The following is a 12,151-nucleotide window of genomic DNA, read 5'->3' on the forward strand; positions in this document are numbered from 1 at the left end:
TGTAAAACACACAATCTGGTTTATTAATCACAGTGCAGGAGAGGGAATGAATGATTTGGGAGAGCGAGGTTTTCCAGGCAGAGTGCTAGGTAATGGTGTTCTTAGTTCTGTACGGGGCGGTGTGGCTTGGCAGGCTGACAGGCAGAGTCAGGTAGGCAGTGTCTCGGTCTCGGGTGGTACTGAGGGAGGACATTAGGCAGAGATCACAAAAACAACACTCAAAAATTCAGAGAGGCAAAAGGTTTGGCCAGAGCAATTGTACCACAGGAGGTAAACTGACAAACTGGCAAAGAGTGGGAGCTGAACCAGGGTATTTGACTGTAGGTGGTGATTACTGGATGAGCCGCAGGTGTGAGACTTTGCCGGTGGAGAGGAGCCAGGATTGGACACGCCCATGAACACACATACACACACACAGCACATGACAAACGAGACAGACAGGAACAGCAGAGAAGGGAGCCACAGGGAGAACACTAGGAAATAGGAGGAGGCGAGGTCTAATCATAACAGTCTCTGTGTGATAATCGGTTTGTGGTAATCATTTGCAATATAATATTTATTTACAAAGCAAACTATCAACTGACATAATAAGGGCCTTAATATGTCCTTCTTTATTATCTGATATTGACATTGAAGCTTTTTTTTCCTAAATGATATTTTGACATTATGTAATAAATCTCACAGCAAACCTGGGGACACACAATCCAGCATAGAAATACTACACAATGCAACAGAGGACTAATAGGGACACTTTTGATCAAATTAATTCAAATTTTTGAATGTGTAAAAAATTTACAAACAGATTGAATTACTTAATCCATACAATCTGTAACTGTGCATGACATTTTGTGAACAAATGAAAAAGATTTGTACAAATAATTTCCAGTGTGTGAATGCATAAAGACAAATACCAAACCTACAAGGCCAGTTGCCTCACATTTGACACTCAGATTAATATATAATTTGACTATCCACTCAGAAATATAAATTCATTATCCAATCAAAGATCCAGGGGGGTAGGCCTTTCTAGCAGGTTTTTCATGAGTTCTCTTTATACTTCCAGGGTAACATTAGATCGTCTGTGGGCCAAACACTCAAATAAGATCAGTAATCAGTTCACTGAACAAAATGCCCTGGTCTGTTAAACATTCATTCATGTAAGCTAATGTAATGATTTATTGCTAACATGAAGAATCACAAAGACACCAATAAAGCTGGTAATAAAGAGTTGTAGTAGAAGGCAGTAAAAGGAATAATAATGCTAAATACCATTGTAGCCATAGCTAGGTATGTACTGTATCTGGCATTATGGTGTGACATTTCATAGCTATCACTTGAATCTATTTTGTTTTTCACATACTTGATGAAGATGGTCTTCTTGACATCAGGAACACTGAATCACCTTCAGATTGGCATGGCCACATACTGTACTTGCAGATGCTTGAATACCAGCAAATAATATAAACTGTTTTCTACACCATACCTGGAAAGAGAAAATATTCCGTAGTACCAGTTATGGTAAGATTTTTGCCCAAATGTCAGGCATATCATGAAAAATGTTTATATGCACAGATAACAAGTAACAAATATTACATAAATATAACAATAACCCAGGTACTGGCCATATTTTTGTTATTCTGGTTAAGTTTTTTACCTGTACCTTTAATCCCTTGAGTTTCCCTGTTTTCTACAAACTAGCATTATTCCTTTAATTAGATAAGAATATTCCGTTTGACTTGTGGTGTGCTGGCCAAAGATACAGATACAACGAAAAAACTGGTAGTTCTCTGATGATTCACCACTACCATTGGCTTCTTAAACACAACATAAACTCAAGAAAGTGACCACATTTCACTAAAACTAGTTTCTGTCTAAATCTGTGCATAGAGATTGATTGGTTAACAGATACTCCACTCAAATTGTCAAGTCAAGTCACACGGATGAGAGAACTTCTATGTGATTGCTCTTTTCAAAAATGGGAACTACTAAGAACAATAGCTGTTGGCTACATAAAATATCACCAGACTCACTGTTTTCTAAAATGTTCTAGTTATGGCTAGGATACAAAACCGTCCACCATTCTAAACTTCATGTTCTGAGGAACACCGTAGTGCAGGAGTTCCCTAATATTTCAGGCATGTGATGCCATATTAAATTCATAAACTTCCAGTGAAAAAATATGCATAGAAATTGTATTCATGTTGCAAGTGTTATTGAAATAAAGCGAGCAAGGTTCAGGTGTCATGAAGAAGTTTCAGGGACTGATGAAGACTTAAACAGCATATTTTATTGAGCCTGGTCGAGGAAATCAGTGCCAGCGTACAACGTTTGAACACATGGAATGCCAACACCAAAACTGACTATCTAGGGCTATTTATCTTTCCAAGACCTTCAGAGATTCACTAAGTGTCCAAATAAGGTTACCGATCACCCCTCTATACATGTGTGGAGATGTGTGTCATTAGAGCCACATGCAAAACTGTCTACCTAGAGCCAATCAGTCTGTCTGTAATAAAACTGTGAAAGATAATCTCGACCTTGGGTTACCTAACAAATAAATAACAGTGCATCTTTATCAAGGCTACTGTGTCAGTCAGTCTACCAGGCATGCTTAGAGTTGAGACAGAATCAGACCTACTGTTTTGGAGACTCCATGGCTGTCACCTTTGGCTTACTTTAGCTGAGCAATTTACCTGGGGAAATCTGTGTCATAGTACCCCTAAATTTGACAAAGAAGGACAGATAAGGTGCTTTCATACTGGCATATTTTCCAGGAGTATTGCACCAATATGACTTGTACGCTGTATTAAAAGGTACTGAGCACGAAAGGCGGGTCAGATTTGATCCGCCTCTGAGCCGGGAACGTTGGTAGTAACAGAACGGACATGATGTCTGTGTGTCCGTGTGTTGTATTATACCTAAGTCTTTTTCTACGCTGCTCGTTCAGGAAAGCCAGATTGCTATGTGTTTTTTCATTATGAATGAGCAAATGCGGCATATTGGCATATATTCTTTCTGCGTTTACTGAGTGATCGCTGTATAAAAACAGCTATAGATGAAGTATAGTGAAGAGGGGATAACGAGATACAGGTGAGATGAATCAGGGCGGTAATCACACATGCAGGGAACACAGGGACAGGAAACACATAATGTAAAATTAGATGAGTATACAGTATAAGACAGGGAATACTAAACTGAGAAAAAAAAAGCAAGAAAACACAATTTATTAGATATAGGATGTAACAGTTATGAACAGATTTACAGTAGCTGGTATGAGCGACTTGGCATCATAGTAAAACATATTGAAATATATCAAAATAGGTCTCTATTGGATTACTGTGTGGAAATTAAAAAAAAGGTGTGGCAGACAAATGGCTGTAATTTGAGACACTTTTTGATTTACACCTACCCTGGGGGATATGCTATAACTATTTAGTTGTTACTGACCTATGCTGTAATCTATAGTGTAATTGCTTTTATATTTTAGTGATGCATTCATCACAACTGTAATAATGTTATAACTAGGCTAAGTTTTAAATTACACACACCTGGTGCAATAGGCTGCTGAACTTCAAATTTACCTTCGTCATGCCAGATTGTGTCACGGATTGGGGTGCTGAGTGCAGACTGGGGCGAGGACCCAAATGCAGATAATGGCAAGGCAAGGAGGTTGCAGTACAAAAATGTTTATTAACTCAAAAAAAACAACTTAAACAGGCTTACAAGGAGCTCGAGGCAAAGTCCAACAAAGGTAGTCCAAAACACAGGGAATAATCCAGAACTAGGAAGACAAAGGAACAGGCAGGAACACTCAACTTTAGACGCAAGGACGTGACAAAGACTGGAGAGACAAGCAGGCATACATATACACAGGGACTAACGAGCAGGATCAGGGCTAACGAGGCAGAGAGACAAGCAGACATGGGACAGAGTGAATAACCAAGAAGACAGAAACACACACAAGTTACAAAGAACCAGAACCTAAACGAGAACACAGGAGACCAAATCACAATAATACAAACAAGGACCAGGAATGATTACCAAAACATGAACTAAGGACATGGAACTAAACTCAGACTCCCAAACAAGACACACAGACAGGATCATGACAGATTGGTGACATATAGTGATCCTGCGTCTCCCTTTTTCATTAAAAGAGTAGAGTAGTAGTAGTAGAGTAGTAGAGTGCGTCGTCCGAAGGCACCATCTGTCCCGAGGGATCCATTTTCTCATTTGCAGTCAGACTGGGGGGGGGGGGGGGGACAGGTCACACTGGAAATTATTTGTGAATAAAAACAAAACAAAACAAAATGTCACATACAGTTACAGAACTGAAAATGAAATCTATTTGTACATATATTTTTTACACATTCAAACATTTGGATTAATTTGATCAAAACGTTTTAACACATTCACCCATTTAACTGTACAAATCCAAAATGTTTTCACACATTCAGATATGGTGATACGCAGTTACAATACATTTGACCATTGACTCCATACTATACGGGAGCTGTGTTTGGTAAATGCAATACATTACACTTTATCTTTGGTAAAATGACGAAATGAAATGCATTGTCAAATTTCACTAGCCAGGACATTAGTAATACCAATTCATTTTATATACACTGATCTTCTGAAAAATGTATAAACCTTATGGAGATCCAGCTGGTACGACGAAAATATTTTTTATCCAACCAACTTGTCTAAGTAAATTTCGTAAGTAAACTGCGTATGGTTCTAGTTCCGCTGTGTCATGTGGTACAAGGAATCGTTGTTGCTACCTGGTAACCATGCAAGCATAATCCTGGTGAACACACAGACACGAGCAACAGATTGCTACAGCTTCACTCCATGAATGAAGTTACCAAAAGTTCCGAGAGTAGAACATTTGGTGGCAAAACGGTATGAAACCAACGTTTCTATTAGTGTGCTAGCGTGCTGAAGCCAGCTAACGTTAGCTAAAATGCTTCACTTTAATTTACAGAGGCGGTGCGCTAACGTTAGCTGGCTAGCTAATGTTATTCGCCATCCTATAGCCACCATTGCTTAGCTAACGTTAGAGTGCTGCACCAATTTGCAAACATTATTTTATTACCACATGCAAATAGAAGAAGCTGCTAAAACACGCAGAACGCTTTCTGTTTTTTAAGCTAACGTTGTTTCAGGGCTAGGACACATTTAAGATAACTTACAGTTTAGCAACGACAGCACTGCTATAACTTATAATGCATCACTTCAAACAGTTTAAATGTTACTAAACAACCTCATAGGGCAAAACAACTAACTTGTTAACGTTAGTTATACGTTGCATAGACAGTGAACCGGGAAACTTGAAGGTTCATATGGTTTGACGAAGGCTACGGGGCTATAAACAGGACTGTTTCATTGTTTCTGGTCCCCAGAATACAAAGTTAAAGCGTAACTTAACGTTAACCAATGCGAGGTTTACTGAACCTGATATGGCCCCAGTTGCTTCTAAAATGCTAACACGTTACACTTAAAATTAGGAAGGTTGGAAAACAGGCAATCTGTAGAAATAAAACTAACGTAACGTTATCTGTTTTATACAATAACTGCCATTAAGCCATATTCATCCCATAGTGTGGTCCTTTACAATGATATTTTCTGTAACGTTATACTACAGATTTCTCTGCATCAGTAACATTATTACAGCTGAAAGATGCCCAACGGTTCAGATGATGCTCGCAAGAAGTTTATCCTGACCACAACTGGAAACTTCTATGGGATAAAGCCTTCATCTTCCCTGGCTGACAGCCCAGAGCTTAATAACTTCTTGGATGATGGAAATGAATTTGTCCTGTCTGTCAGCAGACATGACAATAACCTTCACTTGACAAATAAGGTAACACAAATGCATTGTTACAATGTTAAGGCAACATATCCATGTGAAAAGCTTAGCCTCAGGGCTCATACTGCAACAATCGTAATCTTTAACTAATGTTTGTTAATTGATTAAATAGACAAACATCTCCAGCATAAACCATAATTTATGATGAATAAGCCATTTAATCAAACAAAGATTTACTCCTGGAAATGCTCTGCAGTAAAGATATTGAGCTGATTTTAAAAATGTGCCCTGTGTCACTGACTTTAAGTTTTTCACTGTATGTGTCAAATGAATGGCCTGGTAGTGTGTACAGTATATGTGCATGTCATGTAACTTTATTCATACTTAAAATGACAACAGTTAACCATCATATGTTGACTTGACAGTGAAACAGTGTGTTTTTGTCTTTTCAAACATTTCATCTTCCTTTGTCAGATTGAAGCATCGGGGGACAGCAGAGACAAGGTGTTGGTGTTCTTCAAACTGCATCCCACAGTGATCACAGAAGACAACCTTCACCAAAGCCTCCTTGTGTCATCCATGCTGGAGTCTCCCATCAACACCCTCTATCAGGCTGTTAGACAAGTCTTTGCCCCTGTATTGCTGAAGGTGAGTCTGTCCCTGTGTACTAAAGAATTCAGAAAGAAAACACAGAGAAGTACTACAACACAAATCAGCTGGACCAGAGTCTCTGTCTCCTAAGACAGTCACTAACGCAAAGGGCTGCGTAATCATATTACATCACATAAATACTTTTGAAGTGTTTTTCCCTAAAGCTTTTCATAAGTGATTGGGTTCCCAAATAAGGCAGGAGCAGAGAACAAGACTGTTTAGTCTAACACTTAAAAAAGTTTCCCTCTTTCTCTTTTCTCAAGGATGAGAAGTGGCGTTCAGTATTTGATCCTAAGCTGGCAGGCCTGCTGAGTGAGCTGGAGCTTGGCCTGGGCTCAGTGGTCCGCCAGTCTGGAGCACAATCCTCTGCCAAGAAGGCCCGCACTGAGGAAGATGTTCTTGGTATGCAAACATATTTTTTTGCAGAAATAAATACGTGTATAGAAGGAAAGTGTTTACCACACACACATATATTATATTTTATAAAATATACTGTACTAAGACTACTATATGCATCTCTCAGTGTGGCCTATCAGGAAGTGTGAATGGCAAACATGATTTTCATTTCATAAAGGAGGTAAAAAAATAAATAAACAAGAACAATTTCTCAACAGAATCGGATAAGAACCAGTATACATTATGACTTTTACACAATTGTTCATATTCTTTACACTCTACGCAGGCATCCTGACTCCCAGTGATGAGTTCCAGTACTGGGCTGATCTCTCTGAGTCTGCTGATAAAAACAGTGTGAGAGAAAAGGCTACACATTTCACTGAGCAATTTCAACCCATACAAAAGGTATGCATACAAACCTTTACGTATCAGAACTGGCTACATAAAAAAAAAAAAGAAGACATTTACTACATATTGTTTATGTGTATGAATACAGGGTGGTCGCTTAGTGAAATACACTGAGAATTATTGAGATTTGAATTATAATCTTTAACTCCTAAGCAATGATTCCACAGATAGGGTTACATAAACATTATTTTTCACATACTGAACAATATTTAATAATTGCTCTAGAAGCTAATATTTCAATTTGTAGTGAACCAACTGTGAGAAAACTAAACATAACTAATGTTCTCTTTGTGTTTCCACCAGGAGTTTGATGGTCTTGATGGCTTGTCTATGCTTGATGTTGCGGACCTGGTGGAACAGAGCAGAGACATTCTGGACGATGTTTGGAGGCAGACTGACTTTGAGCCTTATCCAGAAACACGCATGGTCCGACTCATGGATGTTATCGGTGGGACTCGCTTACCCATACACAAACCAAAACCAGAAAATGAAAACAAATATGTGCTGATGTTTTTAGGATCGAGTTTTCAGCAACACTTCTGTGTCATAAAGTTCATTTCATCAAGTTCATTCGATACTCTGGTTGTTTATGAAATACTCATATTTTGAGAAATGAAACTAAGCTTGTTTTCCCAGGAACTCCTCAATATACAGTACCAACTATTTATAGAGAACATGGCTTGTCAATAATTAAATGTTGAAAAGTGTGAGATCGTAGTGATTTTATAATTATGTTGACTCTAACCCGTAAGAAACATGGCATTGCCTTCAACTAAAATGTGACAAGTGGTTAGGCAATCCCAAAGTAACAGTGTGTGCATGTGTCTATTGTTTTTGTGTTGTGTATACATGTGCAAGGTGGAGCCCTGGGAAGATATGTGCAGAGGAAGCTGAGCGATCTTAAAATGTTTGAGGAGCCGTTTGTGTCGGTGAGAGAGAACCTGAGAATGGGTGTTGCAATCTGTGAACAGTGGGTCGTGGCCTGTGAGCATCTGACTGGACAGGTATTGAAGAGTTTGTATGTTTGATTATGGTAAACATTGAAAAACATTTTTTAATTGTCTTTTTTTTCTCAGGTGTGGAAGAGACATGCTCCCCACCCCTGGAAGGGAAACAAGCACTGCCCGCAAACCCTTCATTGCCTTGCAAAAAGATTGGATGAGGTAAGATGTGGTTCTGATCCAGAGTCAAGGAAACACTTTCTGTAGCGTAGACATTATGTGATGGTGCAGATTTCTCCCTTTTCACATAACATTGTGGTGCAATGGTTGCATCCCAATGGTTGCATTTTGGGCAAAATCACAAAAGGATTGCGTAGCTTCTGGGGCCAGTAAACCGGCACACATAAGACAAAAAGAAACCTGAAAGCATCCGCAAAGAGTGAAATGCACCCCTAAATGCACTGCAAAGCAAACAGCGTTGTGGTACTTCAGTACAACAAATATTACTGGGACCACTACAGAAAATTGCAGATTAACATTTAACAGATGTAAAACAAGGGCAAACTGCAAAACTTTATTGCTGTGTTTGCACTGTAATATCATTAGCTCAATCTTTTGTGAATCGGACCTTGAGACAGGGCAGAGAATGGTTGCAAGTGATGCACAATTCAATATTTGTCCTTTCCTTGTTTCTGCTTGTTTGTAAAGTAGATGTCACATTTAAGTGGAATTTCCACTTCATGTTTTTTAACAAGGAAGAAAAAGTGAACCATAAATGGACTGATACAGAGGCTCACCTTTTTTTCAAGGCTCCTTAAAAATAATTTTCTATTATTATATTATTATAACATTGTTAAATTTATAGTACTTTTGGTTAAGCAACTTATTGTTCCAGAAAGTAACTCACTTACATTGAATATTGATGAAATTTTCCTATGTACAGATTGTTTTTGCACAGTCTCCCACTTCAGGATCCTTGTGAGAGTAAAGAGCTGGTCCATTGTTCCACGACCAGGACAAAAAACGCATTGTTCCTCTTCAATCCGAGGTTCGACTATCGGCCGAACCCTCCTTTCCAGTACCTTGGAGTAGACTTTACCAGGGAGGCTGAGTGTGATGCCCCTGTAATTGGCACACGCTCTCTGGTCCCCCTTTTTGAACAGGGTAACCACCACCCCAGTCTGCCACTCCTTGGGCACTGTACCCGTCTTCCACGCAATGTTAAAGAGACATGTCATCCAAGACAGCCCCTCCACACCCAAAGCTTTTAGCATTTCTGGGCGGATCTCATCAACACTTGGGGCTTTGCCACTGTGGAGTTGTTTGACTACCTCAGTGACTTCCACCAGGGAAATTGACGAGAAACCCACATCAGCCTACAGCTCTGCCTCTACTAGAGAGGGCGTGTCAGTCGGATTTAGGAGTTCCTCAAAGTGTTCCTTCCACTGCCCAATTACCTCCTCAGTTGAAGTCAACAGAGTCCCATCCTTTACTATACACAGCTTGGATGGTTCCCTGCTTCCCCCTCCTGAGGTGGTGGACAGTTCCCCAGAAGCACTTTGGTGCCGACTGAAAGTCCTTCTCCATGTCTTCTCCGAACTTCTCTCCAGGTATCTCCATCATTACCCACATGCGCGTTGAAGTCTCACAGTAGAACTATGGAGTCCCCTACTGGAGCCCCATACAGAACTCCATTCAGGGTCTCCAAGAAGGCCAAATACTCTGAACTGCTGTTTGGTGCATATGCACAAACAACAGTCAGAGTTTTCCCACCCACAATCCGAAGGCGTAGGGAGGTGACCCTCTTGTTCACCAGAGTAAACTCCAACGTAGTGGCACTCAGCTGATGGCTTGTGACTATCCCCACAGCCGCCTGACGCCTCACACCCTGGGCAACTCCAGAGAAGAATAGGGTCCATCCCCTATCAAGGAGTGCGGTTCCAGAACCGAGACTGTGCGTGGAGGTCAGCCCCACCAGATCCAACTGGTAGCACTCCATCTCCTGCACAAGTTCTGGCTCGTTCCACGTCCCCAGAGCCAGCCTCTGCCACCCTCAATTTAGTTTTTTATGGACTATTTTTTTTTAATGTGTAATTTGATTAAGATGTAAAGGTATAACTGCACATAAGGTCGGTTTTAAATAAAAAAAATGGAGCCACCGGAGAGGGGTAACAATGTGAGAAAAGAATTAAATTTTCAAGATTCATCTATAGGCAAAAACCTTAAATATTCTCAGTATAGTCATACATTTATGAGAGAAACTTCACTTTGCAAAGGCTGCAACATCACACACACACCTTTGCTGTGTATTATGCATGCAGTGGAAAGTTATGTTAGACTTCGCAATCGGATTTAGCAGTGAGGAAATACTTGTGAGTTTAGCCCAAAATCACTATACTGTATTTCATGTACCTTAGAGACTATGCCGTGGATTGGGCGTATTCAGAAGAAAAAGATTTTTTGAATTTAATTATTGAGAATTTCTGAGTTTTGTTCTTATAAATTTGCCACTTTGATCTAGGAATTTTTATTAACCCCCACTGTGGCTCCATATTTTTTATCTAAATATGTGAAAACACACAAGATCTCCCTAAAATCACAGAGGCTGCAGGGCTTGACCTCTGTTACACCTGATGTCACAAAGTTACTTCTGAAGATATCTGGATAAGCCAGTAACCTTGGTTTGTAGTTCAGGCCACAGGATCTTTCCATTGCTGTCTCTCTAGACTACAGCTTAACTGTGGTACAAATTTATGATGCTGTTCAAGTCTAAATTGACATGGCAAAGATTTTTTTTTAGCTCAGAAATGCTACCACAGACTTTAGAGTGTGGCTACATTGATCCAGAGACATTTAGTCATTGCCACGTACATACAGACGCCTTTTTCCTCTTAACAATAAATTGTATCATTTCCCTTGTGGGTGTAAAGTTAAAAGTGGGAACTATCTAACATCTGCTCTGTTAGCATTTTCCATTGAAGATTTATCAGTTTAGCACTTAATGGACTTCTCTATTTTGTACATTTAATTTATAATTAAATGTACAAAATGGATTTTATTTATAATTAAATGTACAGCCTAGATGTGTTGCCCCGTACCCATATACAGCATCTCAGAATTAATGGTACAGTTGAAAACTTCAGTCCTAAGTTGTAAGTCTGTTTATGTTGACCAGGTGGTGACTCTGCGTATGGTTCATGAAAAACTGCTGCGTCTGCTACCAGGAGGAAAGCAACAGGCTCTGAATTCCAGTCGTGTGTTTGAACCTTTCTCTGGACTCAACCCTCTGCATTACAACCCCTACACTGAGGTTAGTTATAGGAAACAGTGAGTGTGCGTGGGAGACTCACACCTGGACTTTATTTCAGGGCCTCCATACGGGCACAATATGGCCCAACATCTCTCTTTAACAAACAGTATGTGTGACTTTTTGTAGCCTCTTTGGAGAGCCGCAGTGGCTCAGTTTGAGCGCCTGATGGCTCCATCAGAGCAGGAGGTCGCTGGCAGACTAAAGAGCTACATTGCTGATGTGCAGGACAACCCGCAACAGGTAGTGAAACATACTACTTCAGCTCTGCTAGTAAATATTGTGTGTTGGGGTGTGTTGATATGGGAACTTACGTAGTGCTTGTGTGCGTGTTTGTTTGTTGATTAGCTGTTGCAGGTGTTTCAAAAGCACAAGGAATTGATCAGACGCCCCACCATCAGCAAAGAGCTCCAGTCAGAGAGAGAGACCCTGCTGGCCAGAATACTAGACTACAACAAGGGTACACAGTTCTGCCTGAAGGCCCTTATGTCTGTTTCAGAGATAGTGTGACAGTTTTTCCTGGCACAAAATGAGACAGAGGTGATACTTTGCTGACCACATACACAGATGTGCCTGTGGCTTTGTGGTAGACGTACAGGATGGTATTCAGTCACACATGTAAAGGCACAGAGAGCA

At 40.1% G+C, this 12,151-nt stretch overlaps 1 protein-coding gene and 1 long non-coding RNA gene across 5 annotated transcripts in view; one reads left to right on the forward strand and one right to left on the reverse strand.

Annotated features, from left to right (window-relative positions):
- On the reverse strand, positions 1-3,047 carry LOC119883197. Of its 2 annotated transcripts, XR_005440601.1 has the most exons (3): positions 2,639-3,047; positions 1,361-1,483; positions 1-179 (listed from the first exon to the last, which is right to left on the reverse strand). It is a non-coding gene; the product is annotated as an uncharacterized LOC119883197 (long non-coding RNA). The 2 variants fall into 2 exon arrangements; XR_005440600.1 differs by having other exon boundaries at positions 1,361-3,047.
- A 1,629-nt stretch (positions 3,048-4,676) lies between these two features.
- The window catches only part of LOC119882869 (cytoplasmic dynein 2 heavy chain 1), a 194,770-nt gene continuing 187,295 nt past the window's right edge, over positions 4,677-12,151 (forward strand). For 2 of the 3 annotated variants that reach the window (XM_038693177.1, XM_038693180.1), the window contains exons 1-11: positions 4,677-4,905; positions 5,648-5,866; positions 6,287-6,460; positions 6,727-6,865; positions 7,146-7,264; positions 7,571-7,715; positions 8,126-8,271; positions 8,344-8,430; positions 11,384-11,518; positions 11,645-11,758; positions 11,864-11,975. In XM_038693177.1, the coding sequence (XP_038549105.1) occupies positions 5,684-5,866; positions 6,287-6,460; positions 6,727-6,865; positions 7,146-7,264; positions 7,571-7,715; positions 8,126-8,271; positions 8,344-8,430; positions 11,384-11,518; positions 11,645-11,758; positions 11,864-11,975 (1,354 nt within the window). In that variant the 5' untranslated portion in view covers positions 4,677-4,905; positions 5,648-5,683. Of the gene's footprint in view, positions 4,906-5,647; positions 5,867-6,286; positions 6,461-6,726; positions 6,866-7,145; positions 7,265-7,570; positions 7,716-8,125; positions 8,272-8,343; positions 8,431-11,383; positions 11,519-11,644; positions 11,759-11,863; positions 11,976-12,151 lie in introns of those variants that run through there. The other variant, XM_038693179.1, reaches the window with a different exon arrangement.

This window comes from Micropterus salmoides, unplaced genomic scaffold (genome assembly GCF_014851395.1).
Source record: "Micropterus salmoides isolate LMB-PRFRI ecotype aquatic unplaced genomic scaffold, ASM1485139v1 Ms_hic_scaffold_3, whole genome shotgun sequence".
NCBI classification, from domain to species: Eukaryota; Metazoa; Chordata; class Actinopteri; order Centrarchiformes; family Centrarchidae; genus Micropterus; species Micropterus salmoides.